The sequence below is a fragment of the Rhinoraja longicauda genome, chromosome 12, assembly GCF_053455715.1.
Source record: "Rhinoraja longicauda isolate Sanriku21f chromosome 12, sRhiLon1.1, whole genome shotgun sequence".
NCBI classification, from domain to species: domain Eukaryota; kingdom Metazoa; phylum Chordata; class Chondrichthyes; order Rajiformes; family Arhynchobatidae; genus Rhinoraja; species Rhinoraja longicauda.
In genome coordinates, this window is record NC_135964.1 from 45691261 (window position 1) to 45715598 (window position 24338).

The window sequence follows — 24338 nt, forward strand, 5'->3', positions numbered from 1 at the left end:
AGAGCATGGAATATTCTTTTATCACACCCATGCCACTATCGTAGTGTTAATGAAGACTTGAAATGGGAGACAGTGGCTGACCGGATCCCAAACCAAAGTGAAATCCCTGACAAAATCTCACTCTGCTTCAAACTGGAGTAAAAAAAACCCACAAAGTGCTGGAGTAACTCAACAGGTCACGCAGCGGTTCCCGAGAACATGGATCGGTGACGCTTTGGGAGGGGACCCTTCTTCAGACATTGTAGGTTGGGGAGGGGTGGGGGGGGGGGGGGGGGGAGATAGCTGGAAGAGATGAGGGCAGATAAAGCCTGGAAGGTAATAGATTGATAAAAGTGAAGAAGGTTTTTTTAACAGGCAGATAATGGACGAAGGCCAGAAATGAAAAGAGCGAAGGTGTAAGACAAAAGGATTGAAAAGGTTTGAATTGTGAAGCTAGAGGAAGGCATGTAGGTAAAAGGGGAGAAATAAGTGCAAGTCCAGGTGGGGCACAGGGGAAAAAGGGGGGGGGGGGAGGGTGTTAGTGGGGAAGAAGGGAGAGGGGGAGGATTTTGTAGTTACCTGAAATTGGAGAATTCACTGTTCATACCTTTGGGTTGTAAGATACCCAAGTGGAATATGAGGTGTGGTTCCTCCATTTTGCATGTGGCCATGTGGCCTCCCTCTCACAATGGAGGAGGCCCGGGACAGAAAGGTCAGTATGGGCAATGGAAAGAGGAGTTAAAATGGTTAGCAACTGGGAGATCTGGAGTTTAGATGGCTCTGTAATCTGGATTACGTCACTCAACTGGAGAGAGGAACCAATGACAAATGTGCCTTGTACGTTGCAGCAACACTAGAAAATCCTCTGTTTTACATTTGTCACATATATTACGCATATATGTAATGAGAAAGAATAATTTTGGCTCCAAAGACTCATCCGTTGAAATCCTGTTAACCCATCCACCTCATTTGATCCACAAATTTAAGCTATGATTCTTTCATTGCACCTGCCTACAATAACTATTTATATCCTGATTCAGGCCACTATTATTTTACCCATATTACAGAAAGCAATGTTCTCTTAAAATGATGATACCTCAAATATCTGATTTTTTGGCACAATATCAATATAATTGAATAAAAATTACATGATTAAAAACAATTTTTTTGATTTTGTGCCAAAGCACCATCTTTTAAGGTGATTAGATCCAACTTATTGGATATTAAGTTACTTAAACATGTGGAATTCACTGCCTCAGAAGGCAGTGGAGGCCAATTCTCTGAATGCATTCAAGAGAGAGCTAGATAGAGCTCTTAAGGATAGTGGAGTCAGGGGGTATGGGGAGAAGGCAGGAACGGGGTATTGATTGAGAATGTTCAGCCATGATTACATTGCATGGTGGTGCAGGCTCGAAGGGCCAAATGGCCTCCTCCTGCACCTATTGTCTATTGTCTACATATAATTAGGATTACCATCCCTTCCGTTGGCCTATGCACACTCTCCCATCATACATGACCATACATGACCACACGAACAGATGCTGTCATAAGCTTGAGGTATCAACGGAATCAACTACACTAACGGAATCGAGGGATACGGGGAGAAAGCAGGAGCGGGGTACTGATTTTGGATGATCAGCCATGATCATATTGAATGGTGGTGCTGGCTCGAAGGGCCGAATGGCCTACTCCTGCACCTATTTTCTGTTTCCATGTTTCTATGTATGAGTAACAATGTGAAACAAACTCAGAAATGAAAGCCAGGCTTATTTTAATACATATATAATTTGCATCCTATGTGCTAAGAGTTTCATATGTAAACATAAAGCATATTTCATTAAAAAGAGTTATAAATCAAGGCTGTAACATTTAATCGCGCGTAATTTTTTTTTCTTTTTCTTTTTTTCTCCCATTTTTGTATGTTTTTTTAAAAACTATTTTGGTGTTCATGGTTGGCCGAGGTCAACTCGTAGTGTCAGAAAACAAAGGAATATATAAATGCATAAGTTACATAATAAGTTTACAATATAAAATGCAAATAACCTTGATTTGAATACTTATTTCTTACAAACGCACAGCGTTCGCGACTCTTCACAACTGGCGACCGCCTAGGTTTAAAAAAAATGCATTGAAATCTCCTCAGGTTTGATAATGGGCTTTTTCCCCAGCCCAAATGTGCTGGTATAAAAATGTCAGAACCCCAAGTTTCAGGTCCCGATCAGTTTTACATCAAGCACATTCACAAAATCCCGATTGTTTTCAAAATGTTATAATTCCAGACAATCCCAGTTTTCCAATTCTTAGAGATTTGCTTTAAAAAATTCATTATATGAGGAAGTGTTTTGGCTCCAGATTTCCGTTTTTGATTTCCCCTTCCTATATTCACGACTATGAAAATTATCCTGGTTTTTTTTGGTGACTTCTTTGGCGAAACTTTGTACATCCAATTGACATTGTCTTGTTTTTGCATGTCCATTTGCAAAACAAAACACACACGCACACCAGTTCATTCCTCTCTAACTAACTATTCTCCTGCTTCATTGCCTTCATCTAATTACCAGTCCATCACAAAGCCTTCTGCACATACTCAAAATCCAAATGTTTGGCTCAAACCATGCAAAGTAAGAAATCATTGTACCAAATCATTGCAGTTTTGTCCAACAGTCTCCCAGGTTTCGGAGATATCTTCCACAATTTTTGATTTTGATATATTTAGAATGATAAATCCTGTTAACAAATAAATTCCGGAAGGTATAAATATTTCATTTCAGAGAGCAAGAGTTTAACTACTGAAGAATATCCACGATGTTACATTTCAAGTCTCTCGTCGGTCGGTCCTACATTTATATAATTTTGACTTTTGTTTTCTCTTGCTGTGTGTTGATTTTTGATTCTTAAATTCCATAATCACAATATTGCATTCCATGCAACACTCATTTCTTCCTGATAGCCAAAGGTAACCAGTTTCTTGATCCTTAATTCTTTTTTTCTCATTTCAAATGCCCGTTACAAAATACTGCCCTTCCAGTAACCCAACTCCAATCTCCCACAGACAGATATCAAGTTTTTTTTCCTCAATTCGTCAACACACGGTTTATCTCTTCCAGTATTTGAGACTTATCTCATCTTCAGTATGTTCATGTAGTTTGAGTCTAAACTTTGGGAGGGAGGGGGGGGGGGGGGTTCTCCAATTTTAAAAGTCCATAGTTAGTAACACAGTGTTGCATTCCCAGAGCAGAAACTCTAGTCTTTATTGAGAATATGAGCTTTGTTCAATAGTAGGTGCCAAGATGGGGTGGCATGTGGGTGGCGGGATGCCTGGCATTTGGGTAGATGCTCCCAGTCGGAGAATTCCAGTATGGACCCGGTGCTGCGAAGAAACTAGACGATGTCACAGGTAGAGCCTGAGGATGGGAAGCCACAAAATTCATCTTTGGCTGATGTGCGTGATAGGAGCTCATGTACGAGATATCTGTTGGGTACTTGTACACAGAAGACTCGGGGGGGTGGGGCTGCAAGGCTTGTGCGATGCCGTGGAAGTCAAACTTGTAGGCATAGCGCTTGCCATGGACCTTGGTCATGATGTTCTTGTCGTAGTAGTAACGCAAGGCCCTGCTCAGCTTGTCATAGTTCATGTTGGGCTTGCTCTTCCTCTCCCCCCAACGTCTTGCCACTTCATCCGGGTCCGTCATCTTGAACTCTCCATTGGTCCCTTCCCAGGTAATGCAGGTGGCGTTGGTGCTGTCGGACAGAAGCTCCAGCAAGAACTGCCACAGCTGAATCTGACCACTCCCTGAAACAGAGCGAACGAGAGGATTACAATACAATACAATACAATACAATACAATATCTTATATTGTCATTGTACAAGTACAACGAGATTGAGAATGTCGCTTCCATATCGATGCTATCAAATATCATATCATCATATCATATATATACAGCCGGAAACAGGCCTTTTCGGCCCACCAAGTCCGTGCCGCCCAGCGATCCCCGTACATTAACACTATCCTACACCCACTAGGGACAATTTTTACATTTACCCAGCCAATTAACCTACATACCTGTACGTCTTTGGATATATAAATATATAAATAAATCACGGCAAAAATGAAAACAACAAAAGGGGGGGGGGAAAAGAAAAAAAAGGGAAACAAGATAAAGTGCAAAAAAAGGTTCATGCAGGGGTCAGTTGTGCCAGATGACCCTGGGGGGCAGAGACAGATCATGGCAGGCTCTCAGCAGGACCGATTCAGAGCAGCTATAGCTCTAGGGATAAAGCTGTTTCTTAGTCTGGAGGTGTGGGCGTAGAAGGCCTTGTACCGTCTGCCAGATGGAAGTAGTTCAAACAGACGGTGGCATGGGTGTGTGGAGTCTTTGTAGAAGCTGGTGGCTTTCCTGAGGCCAAATCGATTATGCCAAATCTTGACCAAAGGAAGCCCACAGCTTCAGTGTTTCCATTTTTATTAAAACGAAAGGGGAGAGATTCAAGACTTACCAGGCACAAAGCTGGGAAAGGTAAGTAGAAAGAAAAAATAAGTTCAGAAGTTCATAAATCATCAGAGCAGAATTAGGCCATTCGGCACATCAAGTCTGTTCCGCCATTTAATCATGGCTGATCTATCTTTCCCTCTCAACCTCATTCTCCTGCCTTCTCCCCGTAACCCCTGACACCCACATTAATCAAGAATTTATCAATCTCCACCTTAAAAATATCAATTGACGGTCTCCACAGCCTTCTGTGGCAATGAATTCCACAGATTCACGACCCTCTGACTAGAGAAATTCCTCCTCATCTCCTTTCTCAAGGCATGTCCATTTATCCTGAGGCTATGGCCTCATTTTCCCACTAGTGGAAACATCCTCTCCACATCCACTCTATCCAGGCCTACCGCTATTCGGTAAGTTTCAATGAGGTCCCCCCTCATCCTTCGAAGCTCCAGCGAGTACAGGCCCAGAGCTGCCAAAACGCTCATTATATGGCAAAATACATGCAGACGTTTCGATAGAGTGAGAAAGGCTGACAGAAGTATAATGTTTGACGGTATTGGTGATAGGAATAAACACAGAGACATGATGGTGAAAACCATCTTGATAGTAAAGATGAGAGAAGGAGAATTAATCAAGGAATTGATGAATGTTAATTAGTGTTAATTTTTATTCTTTCATTAAAACTGCTTTTTTGTTCCTTTCAACATACCTGGGTTTGCAAGTCTGCTGCTCGTTGGTCCAAGAATCTGATAAGGATCTGCTAACATTAGAACATATGTTTAAATGGTGACCTAATTCAGAATCTTCTGAGAATATTTAAAAACATAAATATAAGATTCATATTGCAGAAGCATCTACATTCATCTGCAGATTCAATTGGTTAATATTGGTTAATAATTTCACACAAAGGGTGATGGATGTATGGAACGAGCTGCCGGAGGAGGTAGTTGAGGCAGGGACTATCGCAATGTTTAAGAAACAATTAGGTAGGCACATGGATAGGACAGGTTTAGAGGGATATGGGCCAAACGCAAGCAGGTGGGATTAGTGTAGCTGGGACATGTTGGTTGGTGTGTGGGCAAGGGCCTGACTCTACTCTGTATGACTCTATGACTCTGTATCATTGGTGGTATTCCTGAGCCACGTGAACTAGAGAGGTTTGAGGATGTCCTCTGACCTAGTTATCTTTTATCAGCTAGAGCAGCAGTCTAGACACTGCATTGGACCCCGAACCAGCAAAATGTTTTCCAAGCCCCTGACCATCTGCGGTGTCGTTTCTGGCCAGAATCAGATGTGGACAATTGGAGAGAATGTGATCAGACCTTACAATGGGTCCATCCTCTCACCAATGTCCACCACCACCATGTCTCATAGAACATGAGCAAGAACTATGTTCCACAGGAACAAACCCTTCGACCCACAATGTTTGTGCTCAACATGATGCAAAGATAAACTAATCTCATCTGCCTGTACGTTTTTGTGCTTAGAACAGCACAGCACCATAACAGGCCCTTCGGCCCACAATGTCTGTGCTGAACATGATGCTAAGTTAAACTAATCTCCTCTACCTGCACGTGATCCATAACACTCCATTCCCTGCATATCCATGTGCCTATCTAAAAGCCTCTTAAATGCCAGTATGATATCTTCCACTACCACCCCAGGCAACTCATTCCAGGCACCCACCATTCACTGTGTAAAAATCTAGCTCTGTAAGCTTGCTACTTGAAACGTTGCCCCTCTCAACTTAAAGCTATGTTCTTTAGTCTTTGACCCTTTAGTCTTTCTCCACCCTGCGGAGAAAGGTTCTGACTGTTTCCCTTCCCAACCTTTTTAACCCCAATTCCTTTGTTCAATTGTGTGCCAATATTAGCTACCTCATTTCATACAGCAAAGTTGGCTAACTACCTAAGATATCAAAGGGCTTCTGGTGTTTGCAAAATTAGATCTTAACAAGAAGGCAGAGAATAAAACAATAGACAATAGACAATGGACAATAGGTGCAGGAGTAGGCCATTCAGCCCTTCGAGCCAGCACTGCCATTCAATGCGATCATGGCTGATCACTCTCAATCAGTACCCCGTTCCTGCCTTCTCCCCATACCCCTTCACTCCACTATCCTTAAGAGCTCTATCCAGCTCTCTCTTGAAAGCATCCAACGAACTGGCCTCCACTGCCTTCTGAGGCAGAGAATTCCACACCTTCACCACTCTCTGACTGAAAAAGTTCTTCCTCATCTCCGTTCTAAATGGCCTACCCCTTATTCTTAAACTGTGGCCCCTTGTTCTGGACTCCCCCAACATTGGGAACATGTTTCCTGCCTCTAATGTGTCCAATCCCCTAATTATCTTATATGTTTCAATAAGATCCCCCCTCATCCTTCTAAATTCCAGTGTATACAAGCCCAATCGCTCCAGCCTTTCAACATACGACAGTCCCGCCATTCCGGGAATTAACCTAGTGAACCTACGCTGCACGCCCTCCATAGCAAGAATATCCTTCCTCAAATTTGGAGACCAAAACTGCACACAGTACTCCAGGTGCGGTCTCACCAGGGCCCGGTACAACTGTAGAAGGACCTCTTTGCTCCTATACTCAACTCCTCTTGTTACGAAGGCCAACATTCCATTGGCTTTCTTCACTGCCTGCTGTACCTGCATGCTTCCTTTCATTGACTGATGCACTAGGACACCCAGATCTCGTTGAACTCCCCCTCCTTCTAACTTGACACCATTCAGATAATAATCTGCCTTTCTATTCTTACCTTCAAAGTGAATAACCTCACACTTATCTACATTAAACTGCATCTGCCATGTATCCGCCCACTCACACAACCTGTCCAAGTCACCCTGCAGCCTTATTGCATCTTCCTCACAATTCACACTACCCCCCAGCTTAGTATCATCAACAGAGCAGATGAAAATAACTACTGCTGATAACGGTGGCCAAATACTTCTTTAGTTTGTATAACATTTTCTGGTTTACTGTTTTAACAGTTAGTAGATTAGAGCTTCCACTTTAACATGCAATTAGCAATCTAGCCACATTACATTTGAAATTAAGCTTGTTTTTCAGTGAAATTGTGGTTTCCCCCCAAATATGTTTGCTTAATTATAATTGGGAAATGTTTTTTAAACTGGTGTGCAATCAGGTAATATCAGAATTTTATCTGCAACATCTATGTATTTTAGTCAGGTATCCTTTTGAAATTTTATTTGTACACCTGATTTTATGCTTATTGGCAGCAGTAATTATCACATGCGTTCAGCCTCAGATAGCAAGCACAGTAATTTTCTTAGAGAGGAATGTTTAGGGAGGGAGGTCTATTGTGAAATTCCTTCTCGCAGGGACGATGTGAGAAGACTTGTTGTCCTTTACATTTGACAAAGGTACACCTACAGAATCATGGAAATGTATCCGTGTAGGAAAGAACTGCAGATGCCGGTTTAAACCAAAAATAGACGCAAAATGCTGGAGTAACTCAGCGGGACGGGCACCATCTCTGGAGAGAAGGAATGGGTGACATTTCGGGATGAGTCTGAAGAAGGGTCATTATGGACTCCAACCCTTCTTGTGGTCACCTGTTTTGTTCTGGCCTTTTCTTGCCTCTAATTTTCCTCTCCCCCAACACCCCCCCCCCCCCCAACCCCCACCCCCATCCCCACCCTCACTATCTTTCAGACTGAAGAAGGGTTCCAACCTGAAATGTCACCTATTCCTTTTCTCCAGAGATGCTGCCTGACCCACTGAGTTACTCCAAAGACTTGTGTCTATCTTTAAGAATTAGTCGTGTGGGATCAAAGGCTCTGAAAGAATGCTGATATACCAACACAGCTAAACTGGCAGCCGGCATAGTTTAAAATGTACAATTGCATGTACCTATTGGTTGCCGGGGCTGGTCTTCAACTTTGGTCACATTTGTGGAAGGGGTTCCTGGCAAGGAAGAAAAGTTGTCAATTAAGATCTTTTAGAATATTTTCTTCCTACTGCGTTTTAAAAGACACCAGGACAGGTACATGGATAGAAATGGTTTAGAGCTATTTGACAGGCAAGGGGGACAGTTTAAATGGGGCACCTTGGTCGGCATTAACGGATTGGACCGAACGGCCTGTTTCCGTGCCATATGACCATATAACTTTATGACTCTATTCAGAATTCAAGGTTGCACCATTTTAATTGAAGCATCAAGGTTATGATGCTGCCACTAAAGTGTCACGTGACAGGAATAGGCAGCAGATCATTAGATGGCATCTTGTATGCACGGGCCAGCCTGCTACAACTCTCACAGCTTTTAAGGCGTACCCGCCCAGGGGGTCATGGATGAGTAAATAGATGAAACACTGGTCTCTTCCTTCCTACACAGTGGGACCCCAACCCATGACAACTGTAACTCACATCAAGAGCTCACACAAAGGTGGCCCTCATTGGGAATATGGGGAGGATAATTCCACACAGAGGGTGGTTGGTATATTTAACTCAGTTTAGTTTATTGTCGCGTGCACCGAGGTGCAGTGAAAAGCTTTTGTCACGTGCTGACCGGTCAGCCAAAAGACAACACGTGATTACAATCGAGCCTTATTGAACAAGTTGCTGGAAGAAGTAGTTGAGGCAGGTGCAATAACATTATTTCTAAGATATTTAAACTGGTGGGGGCGGCACTGAGGCAAAGCGGTAGAGTTGCTGTCTGACAGCGCCAGAGACCCGGGTTCGATCCTAACCACAGGTGCTGTCTGTACGGAATTTGTACATTCCCGTTATGACTGCGTGGCTTTTCTCCAGGTGCCCCCTGTTTCCTCCCACTCTCCAAAGACGTACAGGTTTGTAGGTTAATTGGCTTTGGTAAAATGGTAAATTGTCCCTGGAGTGCAGGACAGTTTATGGGGATCGCTTGTCGGTGTGGACTCGGGGGGCGGGTCTGTTTCCGTGCTGTATCTCTAAACACTCTCAATGTACGTACACAGGAAAGGTGCAGAGGGATATGTGCCAAACACGTATAAATGGGACTGGCTTCGATGGGGCATCTTGGTTGGCACGGTCAAAATGGGCTGAAGGGCCTGTTTCCATGCTGTGTGACTCCATGCCTTTAAAACTCAATATTGTACTATAGTCTTCCTCCTCAAAATGAAAGTGAGCATAAGCATCCTCTGCTGTAGCTTTTTCCCCGCTGTGCAATCTGCCTCCCAAATCTCCTCACAAGTAATTGGCAGACTGGGATGTGTGAAGAACAATAAAGCAGGACGTTGTTTAAGTGAAGTGACATGGCATAACTCAATGGCAGCTAGGCGTCTGTAGGGTAACACAAATTTGGCATCCATGTGCAACGAGTAATTAGCAAGGCAGATGGAAAGCTGGTTCATGCTGCAAGAGGGTTCGAACGTAAAAGTAGGGATGTTTCCTGCAGCTGTACAAGGTGTTGGTGAGAAAACATTTGGAGTACCGCATGCATGTCGATCGGTGTCCTTAATCGTGATGGAATATGGTGGCATTGGAAACAATCAGGGGAAGCAAAAATTGAAGATCATAAGACTGAAATAGAAACAGAAAATTATGGAGATGGTCAGCAAATCAGACGTCATTTGCTGAGAGGGAGATATTTAACATTGACTATTAAATATTCAGTTTTTCCTTTCATTGATGCTGCCTGACCTGCTGACTAGCTCCAGCACTTTCGGTTTCCATTTTAGGTCCAAAAAGGTTAATTCCAGGTTGGCCAAGTTGTTTTACAAGGAAATGTTGAGGAGGGTTTGGCCAGTACTCATCAGAATGCAGAAGAATGTGATCTTATTAAAGCACATACGATTTTGAAGGGTGGGACAAAGTAGACGAGGGAGGTTATTTCTCTTATAGGGGAGCCAAACATTACCAGATACAGTTTCAAAATAATGGGTTACCCACTTGAGACAGGTACTTAAGGCAGGGCCTATTGCAACGTTTAAGAAACAATTAGACAGGTACATGAATAGGACAGGTTTGGAGGGATATGAGCCAAACGCAGGCAGGTGGGATGAGCGTGGGTGGGAAATGTTGGTGGGTGTGGGCAAGTTGGGCTGAAGGGCCTTTTTCTACGCTGTATGAATCTTTGGATTACAGAGAAACAGGCAGAAAATAGAGTTAGCCCAAGATGAGAATAGCCATGGATTTTATGAGCAGTGGAGAAGTTTTAAAGGGATGAGAGACCTCTTCCTGTTTCTTCTTAGGCTGACACACTGGAATTTAGAAGGATGAGAGGGGATCTTATAGAAACATATAAAAATATTAAGGGATTGGACAGGCTAGGTGCAGGAAAAATGTTCCAGATGTTGGTGGAGTCCAGAACTAGGGGTCACAGTTGAAGAATAAGGGGTAGGCCATTCCCTACCCCTTAGGAAAAACTTTTTCACCCAGAGAGTTGGGAATCTGTGAAATTCTCTGCCACAGAAGGCAGTGGAGACCAATTTACTGGATGTACTCAGGAGAGAGTTAGATATAGCTCTTAGGGCTAACGGAATCAAGGAATATGGGGAGAAAGCAGGAATGGGGTACTGATTCTGGATGATCAGCCATGAACATATTGAAGGGTGGTGCTGGCTCGAAGGGCCGAATGGCCTACTCCTGCACCTATTTTCTTTGTTTCGATGTTTCTACCCGAGTAACTAGCTGCTTCCATTCAATTGAGCTCTACTGGTGGATTGACCTTTGGATCAGGTCGGCAGGGACTGGTGTCTGCCCATGGAACTCATTCCAAGGGTTGCATTCCCGACAAATAATCCTTGTCACCTTGACGAAGACAGACTTTACAGAAAAATAGTTGCCCTGCTGCAACTTTGTACGCGGTATCTGCGGAGACAAAGGCCCCCATTGATCAATGTAACCGACTGTAAACTAATTACCCTTTGGCGGAACTCCAGCGTGACCTCCCCACCCGGTTCGTCTGGTTGCATCATAAGGCAGATCTAAATATGGAACATGGAATGAATGAAATATTCATCAATGAACAATTTCTGACAGACTCTCTTGCAGGACTATGGCAGACCGGTGGGTGGTGATAACTCCAGACGTCTAGTGTGAGCAAAACACATTGGGATTATTTGTCCTTTTCAATGGAACCAAAAGGTGGGCGTCTGGCTGTGGGACTAGTCGGGACGTGCTCACTCGAGACCACCACCCGCACTTTGCCATTCATAGAAACATAGAACCATAGAAAAATAGGTGCAGGAGCAGGCCATTCGGCCCCTCGAACCATCACCGCCATTCAATATGATCATGGCTTATCATCTAAAATCAGCACCCCGTTCCCGCTTTTTCCCCATATCCCGTGATTCCTTTGGCCCTCAGAGCTGGATCTAACTCTCTCTTGAAAACATCTAGTGAATTGGCCTCCACTTCCTTCTGTGGCAGAGAATTCCACAGATTCACAACTCTCTGGGTGAAGAAGTTTTTCCTCATCTCAGTCCTAAATGGCCCACCCCTTATTCTTAAACTGTGACCCCTGGTTCTGGACTCCCCCCCCCCCCCCCCCCCCCCCCCCGACATCGGGAACATTTTTCCTGCATCTAGCCTTTAAGAATTTTCCATGTTTCTATAAGACCCCCCTCTCATCCTTCTAAATTCCTGTGAATACAAGCCTAGTCGACCCATTCTTTCACAATATTATCGCACTTTAGCAGACCTCCGGCTTAGATTGCACTGTTGGCCTTGTTGCCATCGTTGAGCTGTGGTTCACGGACAGTCACTGAGCTCCCTGCAGTGGATCCCTGCAAAAAGCCTCGGTTTTCAAGGCTCATGTTTGTGCACTCTCCACCAATGTTGGTCTTTACGCATGTCGAAGACTTTCCATGCAAGTCACATCAAAGGTGCCTGAGGAATCACTGGCCCCTTGATCCGACCTGAGCAACATGAAGTCCGTCATGGCAGGGGGACACAACTGGTGCACACCATCAGGTGCCCAGATACGTAGCAGAAGGCCTTGTCCTCTCTGTGCTCCGTTCTCTCTCATTTCCATGATAGAGCTTTGACTCACTGGAAGGTGGCTGCCATGGGCGAAGATAAATCCATAATATGCGTTGAACCAAGGAACTGCCGATGCTGGTTTACACATTCGGATACAAAGTTCTGGAGTAACTCAACGGGTTAGGCAGCATCTCTGGAGTAAATGGATAGGTGACGTTTTGACCCGAAACGTCACCTATTCCGTGTTCTCCAGAGATGCTGCCTGACCCGCACTTTGTATCCTCAAGCAATAATATGCTTTACAACACATTGCAAGCCATGGATGGAACCATTGCAAGCACTTGTTGTAGTTACTGATAGGAACAGCGCAGAAGCCATTTTAATGCAGAGACGCACAGCATTGTTTTTGATGAATCTGTGTCCAGTGTCTTGGATTTCCATGGGGAATTTGTTTGGGCATTAACACAATGGGGCGGCACGGAGGCACGGTGGTGGAATTGCCCCCTTAGAGTGCCAGAGACCCGTGTTCATCCCTGGCTCCAGGTGCTGTCTGTGTGACGTTTGCACGTTCTCCCCGTGAGCACATGGGTTTCCTCCAGTTTCCTCCCACATCCCAACGATGTGCAGGTTTGTAAGTTAATTAACCCTCTGTAAACTGCCCCAAGCATTTTGGACAGAACTGCTGTACGGTGATCATTGGTCAACGTGGACTCGGTGGACTGACGGGCCTGTTTCCACACTGTATCTCTAAAGTAAGCTAAATTAAAATTCGCTGGGCGTATTTATCACACTGAAAAAGGGTATAATTCAATCTCTGGGTGTATGTTCCAACAGCAATATTTTCACTGATAGTCCATCTCCCAGTTACATCGACATTGCAGAATCTTACCGGGTCGCACTGACAGTCTTTGGGTTGGTTCAGGATAAACGGATGGATTTGGAAAAATGAATGTTGCACCCCCTGAAAAGACAAAGAGGAAATAACAGTCAAGCAATTACGTGCAAAAGAGCAATGGACCAAATATAAGTGCATCAGGTTGCAATGCTGCTCAGGGCAAAGGGTGGCGTCCCTGATCCCAAGGTCACTGACTACTTGGCCCCAGTGCTTGGAAGGTTGGTGATTGCTGGTTAGTGTTTAGTCATCAACATCATCCAGCATCGACGTGGAGTCTGGGGGCGTGGGAATTGCGGGAAAAGAAATAACGATTGGCCTGAACGTGACAAACATTTCTGTGCAGTGACATTCAGAGGAGATCTTCATGAGCAGATTTACATTGAGAAAACAGGTAATAATCAAAGCATTTATCTACTGCAGTAAGGGTTGGGTCAGGCTTCTTTAGAGGGTTCCTCCTTTAAAGAAAGACATCATCACTTGTCGGTTGCATTCCACGTGCTAAGAACTGTCTCTTGACTGAGAGGGTCAGAGAATCTGCCACATCATGGTGTGAGTCACTGTGTTCTAGACAGCAACAGCGATAAACTGGAGGCAATATTAAAGGAGGGAAATAAGAGGTGGTGGTAAGATTCTCAGACCAACACTGGTGCAATTGCCCAGCCCTTTCACTTTGATGTCATAGAATGTGTAAGTTGATTCCTGCCAATTGTTGATCAGGCAACATTCATATTCTTGTCAAAGGAACAATGGCGATGTGAAGCTATTCTATTAGGGAATGCCTGATGGAAAAGGTGAGGGAGGTGATTATAATTGCACTGGGATAAATAATGTTGCACTCAGTAAAGTGGTAAAATATCCATCATCTAACAACAGACTGGGAGCCCTTTTGCCAAAGGTTGCTTGGAATCTACAGCACAGAAACAAGCCGTTCAGACGAAATATCCCAAGTCAGTCGTAAAAGTGCACACAAAGTTTGTTTGCTGTTATTTACCTGCTACCTACTTGCCGTGACCTCTTTGGGTGTACCAATGCTCCCATTTAACTTTTTCAACTTGCATCTAATAATATGTTTTACATTTTCATTGGTTTCAGTATACATATAAACGCCCGCTAAATTCTTAGCATTTAACTTCCACCCTGCCTTATAAATTCATGTTCACAAGTTCGAGGTGCAAAATTAGGCCATTCGGCCCATCAAGTCTGTTCCGCCATTCATTCATCTTTCCCTCTCAACCCATTCTCCTGCCTTCCCCCATAACCCCTGACACCCGTTCTGATCAAGAACCTGTCCATCTCCGCCTTTAAAATATCCATTGACTTGGCCTCCACAGCCTTCTGTGCCTCCCTACAAGATCTGCACTTACCTACCACTGGAATTGGTTTCTCTCCATCCACCTCATTAAACAATAGAGTCTTCTATTAGATTTCCTCCAAGTCATCCATTCTCTGGATAAGTGAACATTGGCCTGGTCGATTGTCCTCAATAGGATATCATTCCTAATAATATCTCTGTAAAATTTGGCCAACCTGCTTTAATGGATGGAGATTGGAAAAGACCTGCTCCTGTTTAGCCATTCCATCTTTGGTGTTATTCTCTTTCTGTGATTTTGGGGCATTATTCATCCAGAAATAAACCCCAATCTTTTGTTTCAACTTTTTCTCGCCTTATCAATCCGTTTCACGCCTTTCATGAATATTATCTCTATTCCGACTATTTCCTTATTTTGAATTGCTTTTAGTTCTTAGGTGTTGTTGGTATGATGTTGTATTTTGCCATACAGATAAGTTGCATTTATTTTTCATTCCTGGATTTCTGTGGAGTTGGCCTGATTTCTGACCAGAAAATAACACGGGAGAAATTGCAGATGAAGCTATTTTTCCCTCACATTTTCTGGGTGAGGAAGGAATCTCTCTCACTAGGGTCTCTTCTACATCCCGCAGCTCCGCTCTTGCTCTCCCTCCCCCCACTCGCAACAAGGACAGGATCCCCCTCGTTCTCACCTTCCACCCCACCAGCCAGCGGATCCAACATATCATCCACCAACATTTCCGTCACCTACAACAGGACCCCACCACTGGCCATATCTTCCCATCCCCTCCCCTCTCTGCGTTCCGCAGAGACCGTTCCCTCCGCAACTCCCTGGTCCACTCGTCCCTTCCTACCCAAACCACCCTAACCCCGGGCACTTTCCCTTGCAACCGCACGAGATGCAACACCTGTCCCTTTACCTCCCCCCTCAACTCCATCAAAGGACCCAAACAGTCTTTCCAGGTGAGACAGAGGTTCACCTGCACCTCCTCCAACCTCATCTATTGCATCCGCTGCTCTAGATGTCAACTTATTTATATCGGCGAAACCAAGCGCAGGCTCGGCGATCGCTTCGCTGAACACCTGCGCTCGGTCCGCATTAACGCAACTGATCTCCCGGTGGCCCAGCACTTTAACTCCCCCTCCCATTCCCAGTCTGACCTCTCTGTCATGGGCCTCCTCCAGTGCCATAGTGATGCCCGCCGGAAATTGGAGGAGCAGCACCTCATATTTCGCCTGGGCAGTTTGCGGCCCGGTGGTATGAACGTCGACTTCTCCAACTTCAGATAGCTCCTCTGTCCCTCCCTTCCCCTCCTCCTTCCCAGATCTCCCTCTATCTTCCTGTCTCCACCTATATCCTTCCTTTGTCCCACCCCCGACATCAGTCTGAAGAAGGGTCTCGACCCGAAACGTCACCCATTCCTTCTCTCCCGAGATGCTGCCTGACCTGCTGAGTTACTCCAGCATTTAGTGAATAAAAGGAATCATAAGAGTTGTATAGCAGAGAAACAGGCCCTCAAGACAACCATGTCCATGCTGAGCTTTTTCCCATCTACATTAATAACATTTGACTGTGTTCGGACTGTATCCTTCTATGTTTTGCATATTTAAATGTCTGGCTAAATGCCTCCTAAAAGTAGTAATTGTACCTGATTCCTCCACTTCCTCTGGCAGCATGTTCCAGATATCAACCAGTCCCCTGCATATAGAAAAAACTTACCCCAAGTTAAAACTGCTTCCTCTCACTTCAACCCTAGGTCATGTTGTTTATGATACACACACAATGGGAAAAAAAAGTCAGGAGGCTGGAGGGATAACACATAGAAGCAGTGGCAAGAGTGGCAGAAGAAAGAGAATACTGTTGGAGATTCATGCCGTCTTTGTAGATAGGAGAAAATATTCACCTGGTCGCAACGACAGACATTTACGTTACCAGTTGAAAATTAGTCGGGCCCATTAGTAGGTAACAGATAAACTCTGGAATCATCCTTAAAATTGAATATTATTATATAACACCACACACTCGATTGAACTTCCACACCTATGCGTATTGCAATATCACTTTGTAGACTGATGAGGAAAAACTGTAACAGCAAGGATTATAAGGTCTTGCATTTGCCACTTGTTAATAAATATCTGAAAAATGTACATTCTTTTGCCATCCTCCTCAGTAATGGGTACCAAAGTCAATAGGAGGGGCATGCAAAAGTTGTGCCTCACCAATTGCTGTGCATCCAATTTTGTAAAACTCATTGTCCATGTACAGCATCGAATATTCTTCCCGCCTGTCACAAAATACTTCAACACCTCTTCTCCACATCTCTAGACCCTCTATAGCCCAACCAAGATTCTGATATTGATATCTACAGATAACCTATATGCCCTGATCCGAATCTTATCGATCCAATACTTTGATACTGCAACCTAATTTTGAAAGGCTTATTTTACAGGGAAGGGGATAAACAAGAAAAGGTCTGGCTAAGACCTGAACATCTTGTGTTTTGGGCAATGCTAATATCGCCCGCAGTGGTTCACTGTATGTACTGGGATGTAAGGGCGAGGGGGGAGTGGGTTGAGGGGGGGGGAGGAATGGAAAGTTTGTAGATGACAGCTCAGCTTTAACATATTACCTGTGTTTCTGGCGTGCATCAGACGCGGAGAGTTTTGCAAGGCTTTATCGACATCATCTGAAGTCAAATGAGGAAGTGGTGCTGCAAAATAGGAAATGATTCGATTCAAAAGTCACCAAAACGTTATCCTATTGAAAAGTGACAGCTACACAGGAAGACGTTTGTGCCAACTATGGATTTATTTATTTTTTAAAAATTGATGTTTAAAATTTATTTACTGTGAGTTGGAGATGGGAGAGGGGCATAACATCGCAGCAAACCATCCACTGTTTAGCAAGCAAGGTCAATTTACTCAGAAAACAGAGACTGTTTAAAGAGCGGAGGAGAAGGAAACCAACAACAGCTTCTCCCAATAAAGGCAGGATAAGTGCTGCAGAACACCAAATTGCAGTGATTGGAATGTAGTTATCTCAGTTATATGGTATGGTGTGAGGCTGAGATCACCAAGTTTGATTAGCAGGGACATCGCCCGATTATCTCCATTCTGGCTGGCTTGGTATTGTCACTAAAACGCAACATTGAAAACATTTGTTCTGGCCTGCATCTGACTAGGCTGAATAAAGGCTCCCAGCCATCCTGCACCTCAGGCAATTTCCACGACTGCCAATGACCACAGCACTATTTTGCAAACCTCTAGTTCTGTGAATCCGTGGAATCTGGATGAGTTCGTAACACCGATTATCACCCGTTGGATGGGTATTATCAGTTCTCATTTACTATAATGTGTAGGAAGGAACTGGAGATGCTGGTTTGCACCGAAGGTCTGAAGAAGGGTCTCGACCTGAAACGTCACCCATTCCTACTATCCAGAGATGCTGCCTGTCCCGCTGAGTTACTCCAGCAATTTGTGTCCATCTCATGTATTATAAAGCTAGGATAAGCAGCTGAAGAGCCAAGATTCACTTATCAAGTATTCACCACCAGGGCTGAGAAGAGTAAAAGGCTGGTGAACCAGTGGTAGAGTGAAGGTTTTATGACGGTTTTAATGTCTAAAGTTTTCAGGTGGAAAGAGAAAATAGGGTTCACAGGTTTCAAGTCCTGGAAAAGAATGAGTTCAAGTAAATAGAGATGATACATCGTGTATTGATTTCAAGGGGGTGGGGAAGAAGGGAATATCAAAAATGCAGATGCCAGAAATCCAAAATGAAACAGAAAATACTATGAGGAATAAACAACTGTTTAGGCAGCATCTGTGGGGAGAGAAAATGAGCAACTGAAATGGTCATAGTAAGATGTTAGACAAAGCTCTCAAGTAGCATTTGCTTATTGATAACCTGCTCAACAGTTAATAGTTTGGGTTTCACCAGGACCACTCATCTCCAGATCTCATCACATCACAACTTTGGTCCAAATGTGGACCAGAGAGTATAATTTCAGAGGGCAGAAGGGGGGGGGGATTGCCTTTGGCATTATGGCAGATGGATCGGGACATCAAGGAGTTCCAGTAAAACTGAACGATGAACTCAGGGTGACCACGGCCATGGAGCGTCAGTCTGCAAGCAACACCTGTGCAGCTTCATATTGGGATGCAGAGGACAAAGTCATCAAGGGCTCATTCACGGATACAGGGAGAATGGGCTTTAGAATAAACATCTGCAAAACAAAGCTCCTCCAGCAACTTGCACTTGCTCCATAACGATGTCCTCCAACAATCAAAATCCACAACAAGATGCATGGAAATGGGCCACGCCCCATTATCTCAGGAGCCAAATCGCATTGAAGGCAGGCATGAATGTTCAAAGTCAGTGTGCCAGCACAGCCTTGGCTGTCTGAGGTAAAGAGTGCTTGAGGATAAAGATGTTAAAGCTGCAACAAAGTTCATGGGCTGGCCACAGAGCAGCACTCCTGTTCAATTGTGAAACATGGACTACCTGTAGCAGGTACCTGGTGGAGCAGCGTTAGAGGACATCAACAACATCGCCTGGCTATGCCGACCCCTGCGACTCTAACCCAGTGCCGCCGCCAGGACAACGGGCCCTTATGCCAAGAGAAGACTCCGTTTTTAAGAAGCTTGAAGGATACAAGATGTAATCCACTAGATGTAATCACAGTGTAATATGTATAGTTAGATTTTTACTAAATTGTATGCATCAAAGGCATTTCACTGTACCTAAGTACATGTGGCAATCAGCTACCATTGAGGCATTCACTGACCGAATAGGATTAAAAAAACTCCTCTCTTTCAGGCCTAAATCCCCAGCCTTACACTCGTTACACACAGCTGGCTCCCCTGAGCAAAATTTATTGATTGATATGTGATTGAATGACTGATTTGATTAATTGATGTGTGATTGAATTATATGTGATTAATTGATTGATAGGTGATTGATAGATAGATTGATTGATATTTGATTGATTGATCCGTCGATCCATCGATCCATTGGTTGATTGATTGATTGATCAATTAATTGATTGATCAATTAATTGATCAATCAATCAAAATTGATCGATCATATAATTGGTTGATTGATCGATCGATTGATCGATCGATTGATTAATTGATCGATTGATTAATTGGTTGATTGATTGATTGGTTAATGATTGATTGATTGATTGATTGATTGATTGATTGATTGATTGATTGATTGATTGATTGATTCTTTATTGCGTGATAGGAGATGTGTAAGAGGAATATTCAACCTCTACGCTCGAATGAGGGATTACCATATGGGCAAAGAAAAAGATTCAAAGACGTTCTCATAGTCTTCTTGAAGAATTGTAAGATTCCCAGTGAGTTGTGGGAAAGAGCACTTGGAGTTACCTTGAGTCCACTTGGTGGGAGGATGTAAAAGCACATGAGTGAATGGTAGAAGGAACCAAGCATCTCCAAAAGACTCACCCAACATCCAAAACCTTCAGTGCCACCTGAGCCAGAGATTAGAGTGCCCATTCAACCTCATCGGTACCTCAAAGTCCACAGAACCATAGTGGAAGCAAATTATTGTCACTCCCAAGGACTGCTTAAGAGCAAAATTATAACTCAAAATTGCAATCAAGGGATAGGCTCTCCATTTCTGCAGTCAAACTCTGCTCAAAGCAAAATGAGTGTAGTTTGAGGGGACCTATCATCAAGGTCCAGGACATCATGGCAAGAGTTCTTCAAGTGTTCTTCAAAGATTGAATTCCAAAATGAGCTGGAGGCTCATTTCCATCAAGCAGATGCTAGGCGACTGAGATTGGGCCTGAATACCATCACGGGCTATAAACCAAAATCAGGGACAATCTCTGGCAATTATGTATCTTTACCAGATTAGCTCAATGCTCTTCACTCCCATTTCAACTGAGGCACTTCCCTCCATCCCCAACTGGCTCTGTCCCATCCATCTCCATGGCAAGATTCAAATCTGCTTGCATAAAGGAAAGCAGCCAGTATGGATGGTGTCCCTGGACAATCTACTGGCCATAGTCATCATTGACATCTACAATCTCTTCCATCATTCCACTCCCCAGGAAAAGTACATTGACCTTTCTCAATGAGTACCAACCAGTAGATCTAACATTGGTGATATTGAAGTGTTTTGAAAGATTAATAATGGCCCAGAGTCATCCCAAGTCTCCCGGTCAATCTAGACCCCCTTGCATCTTGCATACAGGAAAAATTGGAGGAACAGCATCTCATATTTCGTTTGGGCAATTTACAGCCCAGTGGTATGAATATTGATTTCTCTCACTTCAAGTAACCCCGGCATTCCCTCTCTCTCCATCCCTCCCCCACCCAAGTCGCACCAGCTTCTCGTTTTCACCCAACAAATAGCTAACAATGGCCTGTTGCCTATATCATCGCTACTTTTTTGCATATCTTTCATTCATTGTTCTTTATCTCTCTACATCATCATCTATACCTCTCGTTTCCCTTATCCCCTAACCAGTCTGAAGAAGAGGTCTCGACCCGAAACATCACCCATTCCTTCTCTCCAGAGATGCTGCCTGTCCCACTGAGTTACTCCAGCTTTTTGTGTCTATCTTCAATCTTTACATTTGCTGGCGATACCACTATTGGCGGACGGGTCAACAATAATGGTGAGATGGAGTATAAGAAAGCTTTCGTGAGCTTTGTGCCATGGTATCAGAACAGCAACCTAGCACTTAACCTCAGCAGGACAAAAGAGTTAGTTGTTGACCAAAGGAAGTGGGGGGGGGGGGGGGGGGGCATGAGAAAGGGAGGGGGAGGGTGAACTCAACCCTGTCTTCTTCAATGGAACAGCTGGAGATGCAGTCGGCAGCTTTGAGTCCTTAGGCTTATCACCAGCAAGCTAACCTGGTCCCATTACACCGATGCGGTGAGCCAGAAAGTACATCAGTGTATTTTCTTGCCGAGGCATCTGAGAAGATTGGACACATCCGCAAAGGATTCTCCCGAATTTCTACAGATGCCCTATAAAAAGCATTCCGACAGGGTGCATCTCCGCCTGGTGTGGCAACTGCTCTGTTCTTGACTGCCTGAACCTGCAGAGTGGTGAAAGCAGCCATGGCCATCGCAGGCTCATTACTTCATTCCTGTCCACCGTCACGGTGCGTTGCATCAGGAAATGTCATAAGGTCATAAGGGATAGGAGTAGAATTAGGCCATTTGGCCAATCAAGTCTACTCCGCCATTCAATCATGGCTGATCTATCTCTCCCTCCTAACCCCATTCTCCTGTCTTCTCCCCATAACCTCTGGCACCTGTACTAATCAAGAATCTATCTATCTCCACCTTAAAAATATCCACTGACTTGGCCTCCACAGCCTTCTGAGGCAAAGAATTCCACAGATTCCCCACCGTCTGACAAAAAATAAATTTCTCCTCATCTCCTTCCTAAAAGAACATCCTTTAATTCTGAAGCTGTGACCTCTGGTCCTAGATTCTCCCATTAGTGGAAACATCCACTCTATCCAAGCCTTTCACTAATATCAACAAAGATACCTGTCATCCTGGGCATTCCCTCCTCTCTTCTACCTTCTGTGAGAAGATACAGGAGTTTGAAAGCCCAGACATCCAGACTTAAGTATGGTTTGTGTAGAAAGGAACCGCAGATGCTGGTTTAAACCAAAGATAGACACAAAAAGCTGGAGTACTCAGCGGGACAGGCAGCATCTCTGGAGAGAAGGAATGGGTGACCAAGAAGGGTCTCGACACGAATCATCACCCATTCCTTCTCTCTCAGCCTATCCCGCTGAGTTACTCCTGCATTTTGTGTCTATCTATTGTATAGCTTCTTCCCCACAGCTAATAGTCTCCTGAAACAACCACCTATTTTACACCCACTTCTCGAATGAGTGGTTGCCTACTCTCATTCTACTGCATCCAGTTCTTTTGTCATTGCATTTGATTATTTTATATATTTTTGCACTGCTTCAGATTACACTAAAATCTTCGCACACTTTTGCAGTTTTGCACAAATATTTAATGTGGTATATATCATTACTGTTTATTCTGTGAGCTTCATGTGAACATGGAATCTCATTGCATCCTGATGTACATGACAATAAGATGTACATGTGAATCTAAATCTAAATATGAATCTGAATCTGAATTGGAAGTCTTCTATGTCTATCTGCGTTTGGCGGCATTAGGTCTGTACTTGCTGGGGTTAGGAGGGAGAGATGGATCAGCCATGATTGAATAGCGGAGTAGACTTGATGGGCCGAATGGCCTAATTCTGCTCCTATCACATGACCTTATGACCTGATGATCTGTTAGAGTCTTCATCATGGGCCTTCTAATGAATGTTCTGATGAAAGGTCGTCAAACCAAACATTAACGTCCTTTTTCTCCGCCAATGCTGCCTGGCATGCTGAGTATTTCCAGCAATTGCTGCTTTATATTTGAAAGGGGACTGAGCTACTTGTGGGTGTAACAGCTGCCGACTGACAAAACAACCACAATGGTGTACCCTCTTGCCCAGAAAGCAGTGTATACTGTAAATTGAAAGAAGTCATGTTTATTCTACTGTGTACTCTAGTCTCTTTGAATTCTGAATGGTTTGCACCTTTCTGATCTGTGAAAGACCGAAATATACAGGAGGACACAGGAGTAAACTGGAGAAGATCCATAAGACTGAGCAATATCAACAGAGGTTTGGGACCTTAGGATAGACTGGAGGAACATGGCCCCTGAAATATTGAAAGGATACTACAAGTATCAGTGTCTACGTGATCAAAGTGACGGAGGATTTATTTAGGACAGATTTAGTTTAGTTTAGTTATTTTAGTTTAAAGATACAGTGCAGAAACCGGCCCTTTGGCCCACCGAATCCGCGCCGACCAGCGATCCCCGTACACCAGCACTATCCTGCAGACTAGGAACAATTTACGATTTTTACCGAAGCCAAATTGATCTACAAACCTGTATGTCTTTGGAGGGTGGGAGGAAACCCGAGTCTCTGGCGCTGTAGGGCAGCAACCCTCCTGCTGCGCCACCATGCCACCCCTATACATTTTTTTCTTTCTCCCTCCCTCTACCTCCTTCCAGATGTGAGGAAGCTGATTCATGCAACAAGTTTAAAGTGTGTGGACAAGATGTTGTTACCAAAATGATGGAATCATGCAAACAACATTTGGATGCAGTTGATGGGAGGATGCTTTCTGCTTGGATAAGTTAGGATGAAGACCGACTCTTGGTTTTAGTTTTGGTTTTAGAGATACAGCGTGGAAACAAGCCCTCCTGGCCCTCCCGAGTCTGCGCCGACCAGCAATCCCCATACACTAAAACTATCTATAAACACACTCCAGAAACAATTTACAAATATACCAAGCCAATTAGCCTACAAACCTGTGCGTCTTTGGAGTGTGGGAGGAAACCCGAGCTCCTGGAGAAAACCCATGCAGATCACGGGGAGAACGTACAAGCTCCGTGCACACAGCACCCGTAGTCAGGATCGAACTCGTGCCTCTGGCGCCGTAAGGCAGCAACGCTACCGCTGCGCCATCGTGCCGCCGACCCTTAGTATGAAGGCTTGCAAAGGCACTTTGGCTGCAAGTCACCTCCCCATCCATGACTCAGCTACATAGACCATTTTAGCGAGCTCAAAGCTAACCTGAAAGGGGACTTTGGGATCATTCAAGTGAGTTGTTGGCGGATGTCACAGTTCGAAAAGCGAACGAAAGAGATGAATTTCAGATT

The 24338-nt window shown here is 44.2% G+C and overlaps 1 protein-coding gene across 7 annotated transcripts in view; it reads right to left on the minus strand.

Moving 5' to 3' along the window:
- Positions 1-1773: 1773 nt before the first annotated feature.
- erg (ETS transcription factor ERG) overlaps positions 1774-24338 on the minus strand; it is a 123540-nt gene continuing 100975 nt past the window's right edge. For 3 of the 7 annotated variants that reach the window (XM_078409669.1, XM_078409663.1, XM_078409668.1), the window contains 6 exons: positions 17234-17314; positions 13289-13360; positions 11340-11402; positions 8350-8403; positions 5180-5230; positions 1774-3772 (listed from right to left, as the gene is read on the minus strand). In XM_078409669.1, the coding sequence (XP_078265795.1) occupies positions 3252-3772; positions 5180-5230; positions 8350-8403; positions 11340-11402; positions 13289-13360; positions 17234-17314 (842 nt within the window). In that variant the 3' untranslated portion in view covers positions 1774-3251. The remainder of the gene's footprint in view (positions 3773-5179; positions 5231-8349; positions 8404-11339; positions 11403-13288; positions 13361-17233; positions 17315-24338) is intronic. The other 4 variants (XM_078409664.1, XM_078409665.1, XM_078409667.1 and 1 more) reach the window with 4 other exon arrangements.